This window comes from Ictidomys tridecemlineatus, chromosome 11 (assembly GCF_052094955.1).
Source record: "Ictidomys tridecemlineatus isolate mIctTri1 chromosome 11, mIctTri1.hap1, whole genome shotgun sequence".
Lineage (NCBI taxonomy): Eukaryota > Metazoa > Chordata > Mammalia > Rodentia > Sciuridae > Ictidomys > Ictidomys tridecemlineatus.
The window spans coordinates 110,511,465-110,535,302 of record NC_135487.1 but is presented as its reverse complement, the minus strand read 5'-3'; the positions used below and the strand labels follow the sequence as shown (position 1 = coordinate 110,535,302).

At 39.2% G+C, this 23,838-nt stretch overlaps 1 protein-coding gene across 1 annotated transcript in view; it reads left to right on the top strand.

Moving 5' to 3' along the window:
* Positions 1–23,838, top strand: part of Spag17 (sperm associated antigen 17) — a 194,044-nt gene that overhangs the window by 47,927 nt on the left and 122,279 nt on the right. Inside the window, exon 4 of the mRNA XM_078027091.1 lies at positions 12,505–12,651. Within this exon, the coding sequence (XP_077883217.1) occupies positions 12,505–12,651 (147 nt within the window). The remainder of the gene's footprint in view (positions 1–12,504; positions 12,652–23,838) is intronic.

Below are 23,838 nucleotides of genomic sequence, written 5' to 3'. Positions count from 1 at the left end.
AAAGCAACTGGAGACATAGTCAGACCGTGTAGGAACTGATTCGACTCCACAGAAAGGACTTGGACAGAAACCTCGACCAGGCAGCTGGAGTGGTAGGGTTCAGAGTCTGAACCTAAGGAACTGAGAGCCTAAGGAACTGTGTAAACTGGTGTCCTGGCTCATAGCTCATTGGGGGTTTCAGTCTAGGAAAGGAGCTCTCTGGAGAAAATATCAGTCAATTCTAGAAGTTAGGAAAAAGAGGCAGACATGAATCACATTGGTTAGAAGAGCAGACTTTAGAATCACGGTGCTGCATTTAAAGTCCACTTGACACATGTCCCTGGGCTCGTGCCTTAATCCCTGACCCAGTGAAATAATGTATTTGGCAGAGTGCCCGGCAAAGAACATGCACCAAATAATGCACGTCACACTAGAAGGTTTATTTCCAGGTTACTGGATCCCAAATCAGAGACGACCCGCTAGAAGGAACATTGCCACCTCTGTTGCCTTCAATAGGATTGGCTCAGAAACCAGGGTGAGCATGAGGCTCTGGGGAGGCCACCAGCAGACATCTGGAAGAACTGGGGACAACAGAGCAAGGGGACCCTCAGGCTGATGATGTTCCTTCACTGTAGATCTGACAGCCTGGAAATGGCTTACCTAGAACTTACTGCCCTAGAGTGACCCTGGTCCCGAGTGCCAGGGACTTCCCAGTTTTAGCACTGAAAGTACCAAACCCTTAGTTGACCCCCCCTCATGTTGATATGTAAATGACCTCTGCCATGGTTCCTGAACTCCAGGGTATTTAGGAATTCCTAGAATGCTTATTAACTGTCACACTCCTAGATCCTGACCTCTAGAGATGGAATTTGGGGTTATGGGCTAGACCCTGACCTCTATAGATTGAATTTGGGGTTATGGGGGTACATTCCAGGGAATCCATATCTTTTTTTTAAGAGAGAGAGAATTTTTAATATATTTATTTACTTACTTATTTATTTATTTATTTATTTATTTATTTATAGTTATTGGCGGACACAACATCTTTGTTGGTATGTGGTGCTGAGGATCAAACCAGGCCGCACGCATGCCAGGCGAGTGCGCTACCGCTTGAGCCAATCCCCAGCCCAAGGGAATCCATATCTTTAGGATGGCTCCATAGATTTTGTGGTGGGTGGCCCACAGGGCACACTGCAGAATCACTGTCCTACAAGAAATCGCAGCATCCGTGTGTTCACACAGAACTTCCTCTGTAGGCAGCCAGGAGACATATCCTGCAAGTACCCTGTAGCCAACTAATGAGATTAGGGAGAACAAGGAAACTCAAAGGAACAAGCCCTCCTGATAGGCAGATAGTTTAGTTAGGCAGTGACCACAGCCGAGAAGGGCGCCACCTGGTGGAGAACACTGCAACTCTGGTCATTGTGGAGGAACAGAGCACTTAGGAAAACATAAAATAAGACTGGCACACTGCACATCTGCTTTACCTCGCAGGATTAGCAGAAATCCCACCCCACCCCAGAGTGTCCCCTGCAATGGAGGGTTTGGTGACTCTAGAAATAATTATCATAATAAAGCAAAATAGATGTCCGTTAACTGAGAGTAAGCAGAGGGACTCAGGTAAAATTGATAACATGCATTAGATACATTATTATGAGAGGCCAAAAAAGAAACCAGGAATAAAGCAATGCTTCTAGGGGCTTATTTAAGTCAAGTTTTGGGATTCAGCAGCTCTGGGCTGCAGCCCAAGAATTGTATTTCTGTACAAGTTCCCAGGTGATGCTGACATTGCTGGTCTAGGAATCACACCGGTTAATTTTTTAAATGTCTATTAATTTGCAGGCAATAAATCTCTCCACATCCATATCTACTTGCTCACCTTGCTTCCAAGTTAACCAAAAAAAAAAATCAAAACCAGCTTAAATAATAAGAGAATATACTGACTTATCCATCTAGCAGCCCAGCAGGCTTCAGAGACAGGGGCTGCAGCCCCACAGGCCTGCAGTGCCCTTGATCCTCTCTTCATTTTTGAGGTGGTTTCAACTCCCTGATGGAGGAAAGGTGGTGGCAGGAATCCCGTTCTTCAGGACTCTTCCCCAAGCTCTGTCAGGACCCAGGAAGCCAGATCCAGCTGCCCCAGAAAACCAGTCTTCACCACCCTCCACCCCTGCTGAACAAGGTCATGCGCACATTGATACCCAGTCAAGGACAAGAGAAGTTAGTATTATGTTTTAGTACAAACCATTCTACCCATTTAGCTGTTTCTGGGTGGAAGGAGGATAAATGCCTGAAGAAAAGTCAGATTTTTCTAGGCAGAAAGAGAGCAAGACCACGAGCAGCCAGCCACCTGCAATGTGGGGAGTGAGGCATACTCTCCAAACCAAATGGCGAATGACACCTGTAGTGTACCAGTGTTGGGGGCAGGGAGTTCAGAAACCAGCCATGCACAGACATCTCAGCATAGGCAGCATAGGTCAATCGGTGACAAGCAGGGTCTCTGTCACCAATCCCAAACTTAAAGCAGGGTTTTAGCAATGATATGGGTTTAACAAGAAGGAATAGGAGGCTAGAAAGTGGAGGTGGCTGTCAGCCTGGGTAGTTTCTAAGATAAAGGACAAAAGATAGATGCTCCATCAGAACTGAGGATCCTGAAGAAAGGTCTCAAGAAAAAAGAAGCCACTCAGTGATTTGAGGTTGAAGCACTCACTAGCGCACATCTGTAATGCCAGCAGCTCTCGAGGCTGAGGCAGAAAGATTGCAAGTGTAAAGCCAGCCTCAGCAACTTAATGAGTCCCTAAGCAATTTAGCAAGACCCTGTCTCAAAAAAACAGATCTGAAGCTGAAGCACTAGATATGGGTAAACAAGAGTGGTAATAGTATTTCAGGACTCTTAGAAAATACAAAAATGTGGGCTATAAAGCTCTAATCCCTGCAGCTAAGTTGGAGATTGGCAGGAGCACAGTAGCTCCAGGTACAGGGTACAGAAGCCCGTTGTGAGGCTACAGCATATAGTGATTAGGAAGAGAACTTAAAAAAAAAATCACCCCTGTACTAACTATTATCTATGTGCTCGCCGGGCCTTGGTTTCCTCACCTAATAAAATGGAGTGATGAGAGTGCCCACCTCAGAGGGCAGGGGAGGGCTGAATGGGTTAGAATAAGTCAAGTGCTTTCAACAGTCCCTGTCTTACACGGGGTGTGTGCTGAGTAATTATTGGTGTTAGTCTGAGAATCCACTACTACTCACAGTCAGTACCCTGAGCGCTCTGTAATTGTAGCTGTGATCATTCGAAAACACTCGCCTCATTCTTGGATTTATTGAATGAATACACATTATGTCTACATGAGCACTATATTCTAGAGAGGATTTAGAAAGATGAATCAGAAAAAGGACTTGACCCTTGAGATAGTAGAGAAGACCAACCCTGCATACAAATGATTCCATTGGGAGAGAGATCGAAGTCCCTTAGCAAACAGGAAAAAGTGGTAGGTAGGTTCAGAGAGGAGATGGTCACTTCAACTGAAAGACCAAGAATGATTTCAGAGGGTTGGAAATATTGGGGGATTTAAGAAAAGATGACAATTTTAAAGAGAAATTGCCATAATAATGTAATAGATTCATGCATTGCTGATTCACACCAAAAGAAAGGCCTTCACTTTGTATGTCATTCTTGTACATATCATCACATCGGTTTTGTGTGCCTCTAAACATTTTGCAGGTATACAAAACCCAAAACACTCCTTAATAAGCAGGCAGCTTTGCTTTTTTAGAGTTAGCCTAACAAATGCTTCTAAACCAGCCTTGTGCTTTTTGACATGTACTACACACATACTAGATGTTCAAAACACGTCTCCCTTGGGAGATTCATTACATTTCAAATTATACATGTCTGTTACAGCAGAGATCTGTTCTACCTTCCATGTATTTGTTATTGCTGCTTCTGAAACTTCCTTAAAGCCCCAAAGAGGTCTTAATCCCTGTCAAATGTTATTATGTTACCAACTTTTATGTAGTCTTGAAAGGGGTTGTTTATTTAGTTTCAGTGACTCCTTGTTACTGCCAAATATTATTTCATTTCAGCACAGATGTAAGGGGTCCAATGACTGGAATTATTTTACAGGCCTGACATTGTGGAGAGATGGATACCAGTTTAATTATGGACAGCTGAAAATGATCTAGAAGTCACCTGCTATGGATATTTATCATCATTACGAACTTCTCACCAAGCTGTGGTCCGAACGCTTTCATAACGTTCCATTTGTGTTACACAGACATCATGATCTATAGGAACCTGTATCTTCTGTCACCTTTAAATTTATGTATAGACAGTTTAATATTGCTTGATTATTTTCTTTTCCTCTTCTCGGAGTGAGAAAATATGTTTCAGTCATTCATGTTCTTTTTTTTTTTCTTCCTCTTTCCCTCCGTTGCCTTCTCTCTCTGCTGCCTTCATCCTCCCAGCTGTTTTTCCAATTAAGCCTCATTGGAAATTATTCATTACTTAAAGAATGTGAATTGGATAGACTAGACGCATAAAGGATCAAGTAATTCAACGACTAAAATATAGTTGGCACTTAATAAATGCAGAAGGAATGAAGGAGGGAAGAGAGCAGAGGAACCCAGAAAGGAGGCGATGGAATTGCAGAACGGTCTTTATAAAATTCCTGTTTCACCTTTTAGAAGAGATCAAGAATAGCATGATTTCTGTTCCTCGCATTCTCTGCATCGTACACAGCTCTGTAACAAAATATCTTCTTGCACCCTCTCTTTTTATCTCTACCTTCTCCACATGGATCTTGATTTGTCTCTGATTAGACAAAGGGTGAATGAATGCATCAGCCAGGTTCCTTCCTACCAGCTGATAATAAAGTAAAGTTCCTGGTTCATCTGCAAAACTGATCCAGGCTTCTGTGCTATAAGTTTTAGGTTAGAGAAAAGAATTACCTCCTTCTTTAAATTCTAAACCACCACACCTATTACTTATTACTTAAAATAATTTCATCAATCTCTGGTCCCTCTTTCTCTATAAAAAGGATAAAAATCTCAAAATACAGCTAACCCACTGGTATACACTTCAGGGTATTGACCTTTTCTCATCTTCAGACCTGGACTAGAAGGTCTTCAAGAACTCCAATTCTGTCCTGCACGTCTGGATAGCAGTAAGAGCTAACTTGAGTGAGGGATTACCATGCATATCATTCACCATGCTTAATCTTCATCTAGTATTATTTAATTCTCAATATATTCGTGTGAAATTAGTAATATTCATATTCTCTTTCTATAGATCTTTCTGCTCTCAATAAAGAACAGTTTTGCCTCCGCCCCCAGAAAACCTTTTACAATTTCTGGAGATGCTTTTAGTCATCCCTGCTGGGGAGAAACCCCAACTGCACTAACTATCCTGCAAAGCTCCTAGAATTACAAACAAAAGAATTACCTGTCTCAAAATGTCAATAGTGCCCCTGTTGAGAAGATTTGCTGTAGATTCTTTTTTAAAAGGCTGAAGCTTAAAGTATTAAATATTTTGTCCAAGACTGTCCTGTGATTTTCGGAAAGATAGGAGTACGAACACAGCCTGTACTCTTGCACGAAGAGGCACACAAGCAGTTAATGGCTTCAGTAACTAGCCCATCACCCCTTGTATCAAAGGAACTAAAATTCCCCACATTGCACATGAAATGTTCTCTTTTCAATGATTTGCAGATCACCTTTTTCATCAAATGTGTAGAATCAGGCCCACGGAAAGCAACCTTCCACTCTGAACACTGATAAATTTGTTCACACAGAAACACATGCACATTGGGGCAATAATTAGTCTGGCTTTTAAATGTCATTAGCAGATATAACAAATATAAGGCAAAAGCAAAGTGCATAAGCAAACAATCACACTACCTAAGCCATGAACTTTGAAGGTGGGCTATAGACCTGGTTTACAATAATGAATACTGTGCACATTTAACCTGATGAATATTTAATGATAAACATTATATCTTATGTTCTCCAGAGAGATAGAAGTGGTAAATAGTCATCTGTATTTATTTTAAAGTGCTAATGGAAAAATCTTAGTTTTCTTCTTTTTTTATTAATTCCTCAACAGGCACAAATATCAGGTTTTGACAGTATGTTTAGATTTAGAGCATCTTAAAATTTTTAATTATCCCTGAGGGCAACTTTGCAAACAAACATAAATTTTGTGCACACATATGCACATGCACACACATGCATGTAGAAACCTATATCCACATCGCACCTCCACAGGTCACACACATCATGCACAGACAGGCCCAGTTCTTACACCCTGCAGCAAGTTTTCTTACTTCTTTCCCACAGATGGCAGAGTCTGCCCTAGCCACCCACACACTTTCTCTGGTCTCGAGCTCCTCTGACTCTGGCTGGAAGGAGGCTTCCAGTTTCTGTTAAGTGTCTTTTCCCTGAAAAACTTAGTTCTGGCATATGATGGCAACTCCAGGCAGTGAAACCAAGGCACCACAAAAACCAGAACTATGTTCACCCTCACAGCTGGACTCCAGGGCTGTTAAGTTATATGTTAGAGAGAAGAGCTACCTCCTACTCTAAATTTTAAACTGCCACATCTATTACTTATGGCTTAAAATAATTTCATCAGTCACTTGTCCCTCTTATTCTACAGTAAGGACAAAATCTTGAAATACAGCTAACCCACTGGTATAAACTTCATTCAAAGTGTGTCATCAAGTTAAATCTTTTCCATTTTACTGGCGAGAGGGATTTAGAAAACAAATGGCATTGGGCAGCTAGAAGGAGTATACAGAGGTGTACAGAGAAAAACTTGCATTCTTCTATTTTTGCCCCATACTTCCATTAGTTACTTTCATTCGAGGGCAGAATTTTTGAGTGACCAGAAGCAATGATCCTAGCCTGCAAGCCATAGATTCTCATTGCTTCTCACTTCGAGCACCATATGAATCTGAGTCTTAATAAATGTGTACAAACATCTCCTGCCATGATAAAATATGCCAAGGATGGTGCTTTCAGTTTGGGGGTAAAATTAAAGAGACAACACAATGGGATTATAGCATAAACCTAATTTTAAATGAAATACTTTAAAAAAAAAACTTTACACCATCATGTAGACTCTACCCTGACCAAAACAGCAACTACTAGCATTTAAATTTTAATCAATTTAAAAAAATGAAAAAATATTCAGTTCCTCAGTCTCACTAGCAATATTCAACTACTCAATAGACACCTGTGGTCTAGGTCAGTGGCTACCATATTTACAGTATAGATAAAGAAAATTTCCATCCTCACTGAAAAATCTATCAGCACCAATACAGAATGAAGCTAGAGAACTCTGCCCAATGTGGATCAGCGGATGGGGAAGCAGACACTTTCATTAATGTTGGTGAGGACAAAACAGCTATCAACAAAAATATGTATGCACTTAGTAGAAAGGAAAATAGCCTATATGTCAACAGGAACTAGTTAAATAAACGGCCAAACACCCACACAAGACAAGACTCTCCTGTCTACTACAGAATGACTACTTAACAAAACCCACCAGCAGAAAGCTGTGCTGGTTATGTTTTTATGTAAAAGCACAAGCCACAAATCATTTGACAATATGAATAGCATCATCCCATTAGTACAAAACATAAAAAGGATGTACATACATATGCTTAGGCATGTGTGGGGAATTGTGGAAGAGTGCACAAGAATTGGTGAACACTGATGGATGATTTCTAGGAAGAGGGATGGTGGAAGGAGTTGGGGTATACTTTCTTTTCACTAATGAAAAATGAGAACACTCCTCCTTTATTAAATCAATAATGTATTAAGGAGATGAGCTCCCTAAAAGAATATGACTAAAAACAAAAGTCATTTTCTCTGTGTCAAAGCTGATTTGCTACACCCTGTGCTAGTCTGGACTGAATCAGCTCTAGGTTATGGATTCTGCTCCTGTTTGCTGAGGTCTTTATGTATCCAAACCAATCCAAAGTTGTTAACCCAAAGAAAATGGGTTAAATATGAAGTCAGACTTTGGGAATTATTACAGTTAACTGCAACAAACCCCAGTAGGCCAGTGGGATTCAAGGAAGGCTCTGAATCTAAAAGGTTCTTTTAGGAGGAACTGGTGGCTACTTGCAGGGAAATCTTCTCCCAGACTATTGCTCTTCTATTACCTTCCCCTCTTTACTTCACACAGGTACACTTTGCTCTCTTCACCACCAAAGCCTGTTCCACAAGAGACATGCAGATCTTTGTACATCCTCAGATATTACCTGGAATTGAATGTGCAGCAAATTAAGCAATGATTCAGGCTATTCCGTATTTCCTTACAAACACACCAGGAAAATCAGGCAGAAATCCTCCTAGGAGTCCATTCTTTCCATCCATTTACACGTCCATCCATCCATCCATTGGTTTTCATGGGAATGTGTGAAGCATTTCTCTTTTTTAATTTATTCTTTTTAGATAAACATGTCAGTAGAGTACAATTTAACATATTAACACAAACATGTAGTACGTTTTATTCTAATTGGAATCCCAGTCTTGTGGTTGCACATGATGTGGGGATTTATTGTGGTGTATTCATGTATGTACATAGGAAAGTTGTGTGCAGTTCATTCTACTGTCTTTCCTATTCCTATTCCTCCTCCCTTCCCTTCATTCCCGTTTATCTGTTCTATTATAACAGCTCAATGCACAACAGCTAAACTATGGAGCCAGTCTAGGTGCCTTTCAACAGATGAATGGATAAAGCAAATGTGGTATAGAGGTACAATGGAATACTACTCAGTCATACAGAGAATAATTTTATGACATTAGCCAGTAAATTGATGGATCCAGAAACGAATGTGCTCAATGAAATTAGCCAATCCCGCCCCAAGAAAGTTGAAAGTTCTCTCTGAAGTGCACATGTTAACCCACAGTAAGGGGAGCAAGATGAATAGAAGTTCTGTGTGCAGAATTTCTAAGCACCGGGTAGGCAGGCATTTGTGCTTACTAATGGGAGAAGGATTGGTTTAAAGGGGAAGGAGAAGGCACTAATGTGTGTGGGTGGACCGGAACCCCAGCCAAGGAAATCATTTTTAGTGTACTCTGAATCACAAACATTTTAAGAAAAAGAGAATACCTACAAAACAAATATCTTCACACAATAAACAGGCCTTTCTTCCCCAACTGCACTCTTGGAGACTTAATTTTTTCCTGCAGCCATCTTTCTCAGAACAGACCACCTTTGGTCACTAGGCCCAGAACCTCCCCAGTCCTGGCAGGCCCTTCCGCCCGGTTCCCTGACCTGAGGAGGTCCAGGGACTCTAGGCTTTACCTGGCAAGTTTTCACCATTTTAATGAGTCCCATATGCCCATAAGACTAGTGGGGGTTTTATTTTTGTTTTTGTTTTTTTAGTCTCTAACTCAAGCCAGGCACACTTACTAGATATTTTAGCCCAACGAGTATCCAGGCTTTAACCCACTTAAGATGGTATTTCTGCCTAATTAGGGAAACAGATTTTTGTCCAGTTAGTCCCCACCCACTGCCAGCTCACCATTTTCCCCGTGTGCCCTTCTTCCCCCACCTCTCGCCTTTGGAAGCTTGCTGCATTTACTGCACACATGTGCACACACCCACTCAGGCACATTGACTATAAACACTGGACAAACTACCAATGCTGGCAGGTTGAAGGTCTGATTGTTTTCCTTTTATTAATACAAGTAAGCCCAGGGAGGGAAAGTTCTTCTGGAATGTTGAGTGAGAAGGTACATTTACTCTTAAATTCCATCTTTTCTTCAATTTTTAATTCCCTTAAAGACATCCTTGGCGAAGGTCCCCCTGAGAATTTGTATTTTTTTCATCTGAGAACAAACTACTGACCGGGTGGAATTATGAATTATGGGGTGTGAGATGAAAATATTTTCAATGGAAATTAATTTGAACACCTCTTTCTTTGTCTGCCTCTCCTGAACATGATCCATGCATCATGGACATTTCCAGTCTCAGATTTTAGTTCAGTCCAGACTTTCGTTTTTGTTAGTTCTCTCAATATTGCAGCATCAAGAGTGGCATTTGTGAAAATAAATAAACAAATAAAATTAAAATAAAAAAAAAAAGTGGCCTTTGTGGGTGTCAAGTCTCACTGGCGCAGCCGTGGGGAGGACAAGTTTTCCGAGCCTCTGCCATTGCTAATGGGCAAGCTGGCCTCCATGTGGGCTGCCCCAGATATCTGAGAGGAAGAAGAGTCTCTCCACGCCCTCCTCACTGCAACCTCACCCTGCCCCCTGCAATCCCTCTATGTCCACACATCAGGACAACACAGGTTCCCACAATACCAGTGACATCCTCCATAGCCTATGTCCCCAGATCATGGCAGGATGTCACTGTCACTTTTAAACCATCCCAGTTCTGTTCTGATCAACACTGACAGACAAGAAATAGCTTCTCTGGCCTATAAAATACCTTTCTGTGGGTATGTTTTGTCATACTTTGAATGCATTTTAATTCAGTCAGGTAACGTGCATAGACTCCTGGACACAAGGGCATAGAAAACACCTCCAAAGACATCCCATCCATCACCATGACTGCAGGCAGCCTTCACCCAAGCTCCCGTTCCCCCAGCACAGGTGAATATCCTGTTTTCACAGATCAGCAGAAGAAAAGACTCCACAACTTCTCTTGGGTACCCCACTCCAGGGTTGACTTCCCTTCAACACTGTCATTAACTTTGTGGTATAGGGAATCACTCCATGCTAGGCTGCCATGAGCTTTCAGAACTCAAATTTGAATATTTGGGACCAGATGTCACAAAGCAGCCTGATTGTCAGCATGTTGTTTAGCTGGTATTAAAAAATTCCATTTCAAACCAAATATTGATGTCTACTCTCGGGGTTGGATCAAGCCACAGAGACTTTATTTTGCAGTGAGTGCCTGACATGTGGTCCCCTTAGGATTCCCTTCCACCTTGAATCTGGTTGTCATTAAATGGTGGGGTTCTGCAGGTGTCTTGTTAGTTTTCCCCCCCTCACAGAAATCACAGATATCATGTCCCTTTCCCTAAATCCTGTTAGCAGGCACAGAAGTTGCCATGAAAGCAAAGCTTTCTGAGCTTTCTGCAGAGTGCCGACTTAGACACACACAAAGCTTTCTGACTCTTGGTTTGTTCCTCTGGTTTTTAGCAAAGGTGGTTTTGAAGGAATCCTTTCCCTTGCTTTCCTATTCTGCTATGCAATTTGGGAAACCCCTTTGTGGTCTCTGAGAGGTCCAGTTACATTTTGGCACATGATAATCCACAGGGCCTTCTGCAGTTAGAAACGAAATACACACCTCCCTCTCTCCGCTATTTCCCTTGGCAAAGGGGAAAGTCAAAGGAACTGGACCAGCCATGAAAGCCCTGACCAAGAACCAGTGGAAACCTCAGACAAGACACAGCCCAAAAGATGCAGTGCACGCGGTCATTGTCTGAGACTCTGGGCCTGAAATTGACACCATATGCGCCCCAAGGAGTGACTGCTGGGGGCGGGGGGTGGGAGGACCATGTCAGAACATTTTAGTAACACCTCATTCATCCCAAGGTTATAAATAAATATGATGCTCGCTTAAAAACAAAAGCTGAAAAATACTCTAACTAGATTATTCCTGTGACAGTCCTTCAGGCAGAGGTGAACTTTATTAGGGAGACAACATGAATAAAGAGAAACACGTAACAACTTTTATGGTATATTTTACGTGATTTTATTTTTTTTTTGCAGTAAATAAAGTGGTTATAGGGCTCCAAGGAAAAGGGCCCAGATGTTAGAGAGTTGTGTGAAATTTAGGGGAAACAAGCTGTAAAAAACACACTCATAAAACAGGCTGTCAGTGGCCCACATCTGGACAATACAGCTGTATGTTCCTAGTGGCTGTCGTCACCCAAAGAAAACTCAATAACCTTGTTTCACCCCAATTAGGCTGCATACCAACAGGATCAACATTAAGTTCCAAGGGGGGAGCAGCACTCGTAAGGCACCTCTGTGTCAAGCAGCTTTTATCTTTCATTCGAATTTGGTCACCGAGAAATAAAAGACTGCTAACATAGTCATTTCCACTTTTACAAAAACCCTGTTTAATTTATAATGTCTTAATCAGTCAAAGTCTGACAGTTTGGACTACTGGCTACTATGCCAAACAACAAAAGACTTTCTGTACCCTGAAAGTGACCCGTCAGTCATCCCAACATGGAACCTACCTGTCTTAACTCTGACCTTCTTTGGAAGTCTTGAGTCTGACACCACTGTGGGAAGCACTCTACGTTATTGGGGGGAAAAGTTGGTATTCAGGCTGCCCAGCCTATTTAAAGTAGAGGGTAAACGCCCCTCTCGATGGCATTTGGTATTTTTTTTTCTTTTTTCTTTTCTTGTCTTTTTTTTTTTTTTTGGTTATTATTAAGGCATCTATCTTAGCAGTAAGATGAATATTACAAAACATAAAATGCCCTTTTTCTTTGAATCAACAGACTGTGGCAAAGGTTATAAAATGTCACTTTTCCTAATAATTGTATTTCTTCATAGGTGTTAGTGGCAGCGAAAACAATTATGGACAGTGGAGAAAATTTAACCCTACCACTGGTAGGAAAACTCTTGAAATTCCAACTTCTCCAGATTAAATTAAAAGACCAACAGAGACGGGAAAATGAAAAGAAGGCACCGTATGGCACGGTAGGTCATCTACAGAGGACAAGCAGTGAGTGAAACTGAGCCAGGTTTTTACAGAAGCACTTCCTTTCTTCTTAAGCCACCATTAAGTGTTACCAGGCAAACTCAGCTGTCACCTCTACTTCTTAGGGGAAAGGCTATCCACAGTTCTATTAGAGGAATTAGGCTGAATCCATTAAAAATAAATCCCCCCTACATACGAAAATGACAGTATCGAGAACAAATGCTAAGGATTGTTTTTGTGCTAGTATATTTATATAATTGCAGCAAGGAAGGAATTCAGGAAATGGGAGTCAGGAGAAGGAAATGTATAAAAGGGGAAAAAAACTATCAAGTCAGAATCTCACCATTTAAATTATTTTATATGATATCCTATTGAGTATCATATAAAATAATTTAAATAGTTAATTCTGATTTGAAGAATGCCTATTAAAATAGTAGGCATATTTGCACCTTCATAATAAAGTGACTGTCTATTTTCATATCAAACATCTGATAATTTATTCACATGTGGATTTTTTAAATTTAATTTGCCTACAGAAAGCGATGGTTTTTTAAAAAAATTCACATTTGCATCTGAAAATATTCTAAGATACTTTTAACAAAGTGATGCCAGGTTCAAATCGATTTGCAATGATTATTTCTCAAAATAAAAATGCTTTTCTTAATTTTCCAAGTGAGGCTGAACTATTTTTGGAAAGCCAAATTCTTCTGTATATACATGTGTGATGTGTGTGTGTTTGTGTGCATGCACATATGTATAGGAAATGAATTTGCATGTCATTTCTTTGTGATCTTAAGTGGAAGATGCAAAATCAATTAACAGAAAAAAGAAAAAAGTGAATACACCCCAATAATACCTTTTCCACCTTTACAAGACCCCCTCATCTGGGTTTCCTATTTGAATTGGGCTCTTGACAGGATAATTGTAGACAGCAATAATAGTAATAATACCACTTTCTGTTTGCAATGTAAGGATTTTAAGTTTTTCAAAGATATTCCCCATATAGCCTCCATTAGTGTAGCACATTCTATCTCCAGGAAAATTTTGCTCATATGAATACAGTCAATCTTATACTTTTCCATCTATTGAAGCTCTTTCCATCATGTACAAAAGATATGTACCTTAAGAAATACTCAGGAAAGTTAAGACTTGGCAGAAGAAAAATTGGAAAATCTGAAACTAGTACAGTAACATCTAGTCTTGCCTATTTAAATTCCAATGTCATATGGAAATCTGAATTATAAAAAGTAGACTGCAAGTCTTGTGAAAATTCCTGCATTTTCTATGTGTTTTGTACTTTCCCACAGTACCTATAAATAGCATGCTAAAAAGTGTCAATTTACTTGTTTGCCACCGATTTTAAGTCAATAATTATTTTTTATAGAAGCAGTTTACTGATTTTGGCTAACAAACTTTAAGTAACAATAAACAATATTCTGGTTGCTTCGGAAAATTTTTAAAGCATGCAATGATATAATAATATTCTTGCACTATTATTTTTTTCAGCAAGTCTTTGAATTGTGAGCTATAATAATACTGTTATGAGATTCTAATGGTAGGGAAATAATATTAATTCATTTGTTGAAAATATGCAAGTCACAAGGAATTGGGGCTTGTACTCCAAATATTGAAGGAAAAATGTATTAGACCCAGTAAGAGAACTCTAAACAATTAAGAGCCAACAATTACATAATCCAATTTAACATCTTAACTTTGAGTCCCCAATGTACCAGCCCCCAAATCTTTGAGTCAAAACCATATGAGTAGGTGCTAAATAAATTGATGAAACTGATTGGAATAGAATACTCTCCAGAAAGTACTCTTAGAAAGGAGAGATGAAAGGACTTGTTTGCAAAATGATGTAATCTATGTTCATTTCAACAACTCTGCCTAAGAGGTCAGTTGGAACAATTGAGGTTAATGCTTATCAGCCCTGGGTTTGGCAGAAAGAAAAATAAAGTATGTAAAACTGATATCATGCTGTGCATTAAAAAATGAATAAAGAAAGGGAAAAGAAAAGAAGACTTTACTCAACCTCTTCCTCTTTCCTGAGCCTGGGACAAGATTCTGTGATTCCTCCAAGGCAAGGAACTGAAGCTTCGGCTTTCGAATCACAACAAGAAGGTTATATAGGTGTTTCCTTTCAAATGCTAATCACATCATATTGCTTACTTTTGCACAACCAGAGATTGTTTTCTATCTTCTGGGTTTAATTTTCAGAATTGTATTTTTAAGAATGAATGCTTTAAAAGTATCCATAGTGACAATTATAGAAACTGTTAGGGAGAAGGCAAGGACAAAAATATCTAATATAAGTAGCCTCCTATTCTTTTTCCCCAGGAGAACAAATGTGATACATCACTATATATTTGATCCTGTTTTAATAGATAAAAACTTTTCTTAAAACTAAATGACAAATAATAGTTTCAATTGCCAAATACGATGGAGATGTTATTTTAGACTCCAGTAAGTTGAATAACTTAGACAACTTTACTCTGGCGTATGCTTAGCATTGCTTTTGCTTTCTGCTTTGCGAGAAAGCTTGCTGGCTAATTAATATTTTAAAAAATACAAGGAAAGAGACTTTTGAGAACAGTTTCAAAGCCTTTAGCATGCGAATTTGAAGGACACAAATGCCAGCCTCTAATAGGAAATAAGATGAATCTATTTGAAAAAATTTATCTATTTGATATAATAACTCCTCATCACTTACTTCTAAATATGTATACCATATTCTGTAAATATATTTTAGTATTTCAGAATTTCTGAATCTGCCTCTTGTAAAATAATTCTAAATTAGTTAGATTTTTTTATTATTTCTTAAAATTTTAATAAGGGTGTTTTGCTTAGGAATGAAAATCTCAAATTAGATTTTATTATTTCTTTTTTAATAAGAGAGCAGTTTGCTTAGGAATGAATTTTCCTTAGGTCATTATCTGAACATTTATTTTGCAGTTTTAGTTTTATCATTACTAATCTGTTCTCAACTCATTAATTCAACAAACATTTATTGAAACAAACATTTAGAGTAACAATGTAATGTGCACACATATTCTCAGAACGTTCATCATGGTTTTAAGATAAATTGCTTAGTTTCTATTCTGAATCACATTTTAATTACTTATTGGAATTTTCATTTTCACTCACATTTTTGTTTCTTTTTAACTCCAACTTTTATGCTACGTATCAATTATGAACATTTATTTAAAAACAAAACACATTGAGAATTTAGCTAAAAAAACATTTATTCATTTTAAAAAGTAGAAGAAAAATGACTGTAATACAAAAAATCATTCATCATGTAAATAATTGGCCAAACTAGTTTTATGCCTCTGAGTTGGATTCAAGAATAGTTTGCATTGGTTTTACAAAAAAAAAAAATTCAAATATATTGTGTTTTAATTTATAAATTCAAATATTCAGCCCATATTCTCTTGAAATTTTTAGAAAGCACACCTTCTATATAAAAGAACAGCTCTCTCTCTCTTTATAGCTTGTATGTGTCATAGAGTTGTCTCATGTCCTTTTGTTCAAAAATTGAAGAGGAAGAGGATATAAAGAATTATGAACAGAAAGTATTTGGTAAACTTTTCTTAAAACTATTCAAAATTAAAATTACCTGATAAATAAGTTTGATAATACAACATAACATAGCTACTAATAGCTCAGAGCCTCCTCAACAGAGTAAGGAAGACAAATGAGAGTAGCTTTCACAGACATTTTCCAGCTTACTCCAGTCAAACCCTGAAACGCTGGAAATCAGCCAACTCAATGCCATATTTTGCGTGTGTTTTGTTTGAAAAGAAAGGCCACAGGGACATACCAGGAAATTACAGGCTGGTTAGTTTTGATTCAGTTGTGGTTAAAATCTTCAGGAACTATTTTAAGAAATCAAACAGAGGAAGAGCAGGAACTCGGTTTAGAGAGACCCGTGTGGTTTCAGGAAAGGAATAACTTGCCTCACTAACTGGATGGAATTCTTGGGGGCTGGACTACCAAAATGCAGATACTAGCAACATGACCGTTGGATCTAAGGAGTTTCAAAACCCAATCATTCACGGGAAATAATAAATAACTCCCTGGCTGGCTTATCTGTAAAAGAGAGTAGTGCTCTCCTAATTTTGATTCTTATTAATAAAAACATTTTATGGACTTTTAGAAAAATTTAAAGAAACACATATTTTAAATAGAGTAGTATTTTTAAGTCCCAGTAGCTAATAACAAAAGTTAGCTGCTGTTATTGATGGTTTGGCACCATATTAAGCTTTTGACACATGTTGTATCATTTAATCCTTTAAATAATTTTATGAGAATTACTCCCAATCTACAGATGGTGAAACCAAGGGTGTGAAAAGCTTAGTAATTTCCCAAGGCCAAACAAGTGCTCCCAGAGATGGAGTTGGGATTCAGACCCCAAATTTTCAGACTGCAAACTTAACTAATGTGCATACCTCTCCCAAGCATGTCTCAGTAATGATGAAATGGCTCTCTGGGCTCACAAGTAGTTGAATGAAGCCCAAGAGATGTTTCCCCATGGGACAGATGGCTTTGCCTAGCCATCTACCAACAACTATCTGGTCCCATTAATTAACATTGCACACAACAGACGGAGGTAAAATGTAGAGACAGTAGACAAGGAAAAGGAGCAAACTCAACAAAGATGAAAGCCACTGAGCTAACCAACCACCAGGAATGCCCAAAGCAATCCTGACTTAATTTCCATTTCCACCCTCCTTGCCCAGAAATGACCCAAGTCTCCGGAGAACCGCTTAGAAGGAGACTTTTTGAAATTAATTCAGATGCCCTCATAGCTTCTCCTTCCCCTTCTGCATGGTGACATGGATAGCACTGGCTGACCTGGCATTAACATCTCTCAGAGCCTCACGGGATCCACAGGATGCAGACATAAGACAGACATCAGACCCCCTCACCACCACCACCACCACCACCACCACCACCACCACAGTTAGGGCCATGTTCTCAATCTTTGAATTAGGAACTGCACCCTGAAGATGGCAAGTAAAGAATCTCAGAACATTTTCTGGGGTTCTAAAGATTATATTGTTTCGTCACATGAAGCCAATAACTGTCTAAGCTTATATTTACCATACCATAACATCTCTCTGGAGAAGCAAATTCTTAAACTTCATGCATTATATTTTTCTATTCAGTGGAGGCGAGGGACAGAAAATGAGGGGGGTAAGAAGATAGGTAACAGAATAAAAAGAAAATACATAACATTCACAATGTCATAATCCTATTGATATTAATGTTGACATTTTGGTATGCTTCCTTCTATGGACCTGTTTCTTTGCATAGTTGTAATATTCATAAAAATATTTTTAGTCCATATTTTTACAGTTGGAACACGTCACAATTCTTACTCATTCACATACCACATCTATCACTATTTGCTGTGGGGCATTCCATAGATTGCCATACTTTTCTCAATTATGCCTCTATTGTTGAACATTTAAGTTATTTACATATTTTTGGAATAAACAATGTGCTCTGTGGTATGTAATTCTCAATATTTTCAATAATTTCCTTAGTATAGGTTTTTAGAAATGGATTAATTACACCCCAAAAATGTTCCCATTACCTTGTGTTTCCAAAGTAGGTTCTTGACCATTTAGACCCAATTCTCTATTTAAAAAAAAACCACCCTGAGCAAATGCACTTGGAAATCGCTGTGTATTACATACAGTCTTGGAAATTTAACTACACCTAGCTGATTAAAATTGGAGAATTTTGTGAAAATAAATCTGTTTAATATTGTTTAACCTGTTTCTCAAACTTATTTAATTCCATACATATTCTCTAAGACCATATTTTGGGGCCCTATCATCTGGGACCAGTAGAATAGCTGTTTATGAGAGAGAATGATATCTTGAAAGAGTACTGTAAGCGCACTCAGGACCAGTCTGTCATGGAATTTGTTGCCGCTTCCATGAAAATGTCTTCTTATCCATATTCTTAATAATATTTTTGTAAGGAAATTGTATTATAGATCACATATAATAGTTATGCATAAATATGTAAGTTCATTATTAACTATAGGAATAAGATGAAGCATAGCTCTTTATCATCAGTTCAATTGACTTTTATCATTAGCTTCCTATTCATAGTGAGGAATGGGAGAATTAATCTCTATCAATCAGTTATACTTGAATTTTGACATAAGTGCCAAGTAACTGGGTTCCTCTGCTTTATTACAAAGGAGAATTATTTTTCTATATTAATTTGAGAAGATTCTAGGTAGATGTCATTTGATGCTCAACTAAGTATATGAAATGCTGACCCTATTTTTAGTAATTGCTAATACAGGACACCACATCTGCTGTTTAGCTTGAGTGGTGTGACTATCCAAAGCCTTCTCACAGTAGGAGGCATCCAGATGCTTTCTTACATGTTGCGTTTTAAAGAGAATGTATTCTGTAATGAACTTGACCCTCCCTTTATTTGCTGGGAACATGTGTTCCCCAAACATGGTGGAGAGAAGGACATTTGGGGATACTCCCTTCTCATATTTTTGTCTTGAATTGGCAAGAGTTTTCTCTGCGATTTTTAAGTTGTGAGCAGATGACCATGGGATGGGAGCATGTATTCCATGTTCTCCAGAAGCAAGAAAGGCCAGAGGAAGAGTTTGTGTCAACAAACTTTAGTCTATGATTTAGGTGTCAGCTTTGCTGAACACTTGCCTAAAGGTTCTAACCTTCCCGACCCCCAAATCCCAAGACCTGAACACAGAGATGGGAGAGGCTTACCCGGAATGAGACAGAAAGGGAAGGCAATAGAAAAGGATGTCTCACCTTTGGACCAACGTAGAATTTTAGGGGTCAGTCTCTCAGTGCCCGTAGCCAGAGGGGCCATGACTGGGTTAGTTTGAATGGGGAGGGTGAGAGAAATGAGGAACAGAATGGGTATAATAAAGAGTAAATCGAACGCCTCTGAGGTCAACCAGGAGAGGGCAGAAAGGACCATGTAGGACAAGGAAAATGATCAGAAATCTACCACATCTCTGCCTGGACCTGAAGTCAGAAAGACCCAGGCACTTCTGTCTGCTTCTGTTGTCTTCTGTACAATTTCTGTGAAAGATTTCTTGAAATTTCACCAATTGAAAACTCATCATTGTAAATGGGAAACACTAGACAGTAAGTTGTATAGAAAGAATGATGACAATTATGCATAAAGTGAATTTGAAAGAATTCATCAAATATCTTCATCATTCATCTTTCTAGGTGACAGAAATTTTGATTTTTTAAATTCTTTCTATTTTTTTTCTAATTGTAATAAGGTTATTTTTATAACAAAGACATTGAAAGAAGCAAATCAAGATTTCTGAGATTTAAAAATACTTTTATGAGCTCGGGGAAATTGATAGCATCTCAGTGTTGATGGAAGTTAGTTTAAAGATACTTTTCTTCAGTTTTCCAAGTTTGACCTTGGTAAGAAATGCAAAGGCGGAAAAAGAGGAAGAAGAAGAAGGCAATGAACAGGAAGAGTAGGTGACATTTGGAAAAGTATGCTGCAGAGACCAGAGAGAGGGAAGATAGACAAGCAGGAAAAAGAAGCATATCAGAAGCTGGGACAGGCGAGAAAGCATTAGAACAAGATGAATTGAGGGTCTGGAGTCAAACCAGTTCTCTACCAGAACTGTGCATGTTAGGACAGACTGTCTGTCTTAATTTATACAATGGAAATAAAGTTACATATCTTAGAGGTTGCTTTGTCTTTTTAATTAAAAAGGCAATGTCTGGAAAGCCCTTCTCATAGAGCATCACCAGACTATGCTGCTAAAGTTTACCACTTACTTTGAAGTTTTGGTTATGGTCAGTCCTCCTTTCCCTAGAATCCCAAGAAGGCTCAGAAGAGAAAAGACCCAGGGAGCCCCTTAACTAACAGAACTCCATCAACAAACCAAAACACCTTTTGCAAAACTCCCACCGTACTCTGTGAAGTGACGAAAAGCAAGAATTAGTGCATAAAATGAATATATCTTTATTCTTCCAGGTGAAGTTTAAAATAATTTAACCTACAATGGTTTCTTCTTCTCAGAGCAAAAGATCACTCTGAGATTTTACTTAAAATTGCAGTTGTCAAAATTTCTGGTGAATTTTGATGTTGATGTCAGGACTTCTCTGTGGCAAGGCCAGCTACCTCCCAGGGAACTACACAGGGCACCTTAGAGCATGTAACCCCCAGGACTTACCACTAGAGTATCCTGCAGGGATCTCATCAGTGCCTACAGGCTAATCCAACTCAGGGGCTCCAGTTCATGCTCTATGGACCTGTTGAAAATGAGCTTTTAGATTCAACTATTACTTGCCTACACTAAGCCTGAGTTTCCTCCTCTGTAAAATAAGAATAATGCTCTACTCATTTTGGCTGTTGTAAAGACTTAATAAGATGCAATATCTATTATATAAGAACTCTGTAAACAGCAATGCAACAATGATAATAACGACAATGAAAATTGTGACTAGCTCTTTGCTAATGTACTGCTATGAATACTACGGTCAGTTTTATAGGACATGCGCCTTAGTCTTAATTGTAAGTTTTTTCCATATAGACAAGTTATAGGAAGTCAAGTTCAGAGAGTTATGTCAAAAACCTCCAGTCTAAACTAGAGGAGATAACTTAATCCTTTATAGCTCTAACAGTCCCCAGACCATAGGGTACCTCCTGGGTTTCCCAAACCCTCCTATCAGTCTATCAGGATATCGTCTGCCCTGGACACGTTTGAATGATCACTGCCATTCTCTTCCTATCTGGCTTTTCTTTTCTAGTGTTTTTTAAAATTGTGACAAAAGGTCACTGCCTTCATTCCCCCTAGGCCATTTACCTCCATGGACATACTATGAGACTTGTCATCACTGAAGTCTTGAAATCTCCCATTCTCCAACCTTGGAAATTTCCTCTCCTTTCCTCTTTCTGTGACCCAATATCTACCCCACAAAATTTCTTCAACCACATCTTAACTTCTCATCCATGGATCCCACCAGACCTGTCCATCGTCACCTCGGCTATTTGTTCAGCTTAGGCTCCACGGTCCAGTATAACAATTCCTTTACAAACTTCCAGTTCCCTTGCTCTTCTCAACTTCTGTCACAATCATTTTGCAAAACGTCTCCCAGGACCAACTCAATGATCCATGATTTTCACACCTGTACTCAAGAAGCTAGAGGTAACTGCAGGCATTCATGTCACTCAGCAAACTAGTTTCACCTTAAATTAGCAAACTCAAAATTTTCAGGTCGGTCTCAAGACTGGCAGAGTTCTGCTGCATTTCTTTAATACACTTGCAACCCCCTCTCTGAGATGACTCTTACACTACCTTCCTATTCAAACCATCTACCTTTTAACCTGCCACATCCCAGTTGCTGACTTCACCTTGTGGTTTTATTTGAAAAACTGAAACATTCTCTCTACACCATCAAAACCTCTCCCTTTCTGGCATCCACACCCAGCCAGCCATTCTCTCCTTGCTGCTCTTTTTAAACTAGAAAATTGTCTCTCTTCCTCAATGTCCAGTTATTTACACATTCTCTTGGTCTCATTCCATCTGCCCACCTCAAGAATTTTCGTTTTCCCCAGATCTTCAGGGTCTCTCTACTGGATCATTCCATCAGCTTGCAAACATAGCATATTCTGTTTACACACACACACACACACACACACACACACACACACACACACACGACATACACACCTTGACCTCAAACGCCTTCCATTCACTTTTCTATTGGGTGACACAGAGCCTGGTTCCCTCCATGAGCAAACTTCTCAAAACAGTTGTGCCCTGTGGGCTCCCTATTGTTTCTGCCTCCTTTTTAACTACCTCCACACCCAGCATGTCTCCACACTCCACAATGTTACCCACAACTTCCACCACTTATCTTTTGGTCCTTCTTGGTCGTGTGGTTCTCTGTTTTCACACTATATATTCCTCTCTTGCCTTTTAGCTACTTCTCTGTCTCTTCTGCCGGCATTTCCTCCTATTTGTGTTAGAGCTTCCAACAGGATCCCAGGTTCCGTTCCTGTATTTCTCAAGAATACTCACCCAAGGCCATTCACGTCTTCACACTTCCACCTAGGCACTGCCCACTCCTGAATGTGCAACTGAGAAGAAAATGTGTGTTTTCAATTTCTTCCTTCAGATCAAAGGGGCATCTCCCATGTAACTTGATCACTCTTAACAGTCTTCCCACTTTCAGTTAAAACCCATTTCTCACCTAATCTTCTCTATCTCTGTAAGTGACACCATCGACCACCTAGTAGCTCAAACTAAAATCCAGGGAATCATCTTTAATGTGCCAGCTTACTCATGCTCCTACCTAATCTTTCAATCCCTACATTTTCAACATGCAAAATGTATATGAAATCTATCCTCCACCATGCCAACACCTTACTGTGAGTCACTATTAGATCCACATTGAACTTCTCTTCATTTACCAGAAATGAGAGGGCCCTTTCCTAGCCTATACCTGCTCCTAGCCAAAGCTTGTGAGTGACACCTGCAGCCTCTTCCGATGCCTCCTCTTGATGCTGAGGAGCAGGCGCTGGGAACAGTGGAGTTGTGCCACCACAGGAGCCAAGGTGCTAGGCACACACAGAGACTCATGGGCACCACCAACATCACTTCTGGTACCAAAGATGAACCAGGTGCTCTGGAACCCTTGACAGCCAGAAACAACCTGGATAGGAGGACATCTTCTCCCCTGTCTTCTCTGTCACATTCTGTTAACTGGTTGCCAAAGCGTCACATCTTCTCCTTTCCCCATCTCTCACGTCTTTTAGTTTTTCAGACTTAGTTCTCATGACCTTAGAGAAACAGACATCAGAGTCCAAGATATTGATACAATCATTTTAATTATTTTTATTTTCAGTTTAGTTGAGTGTGGAAAAAAATAATAATATAAACATATTCTAGATCTTCTGAATAGCCACCTTATGATCTGGTTCTGCCATATTATTTTAATGATAATAAATGCTTTGTATTTATAAACTTGTGTGTTGGAAGCATAATTATATCATTTAATACTGCACAAATTTTTTGGCAATTGTTTGAAAAGAAAAAAAATGGTGGGAACATTGGGTCTTCACATGGTATATGATCTAAGAACATTTCAAACAACCAACTGATGTTTTGTGCTGATCCCATCTTTGAATGTATCAAGAAGCAG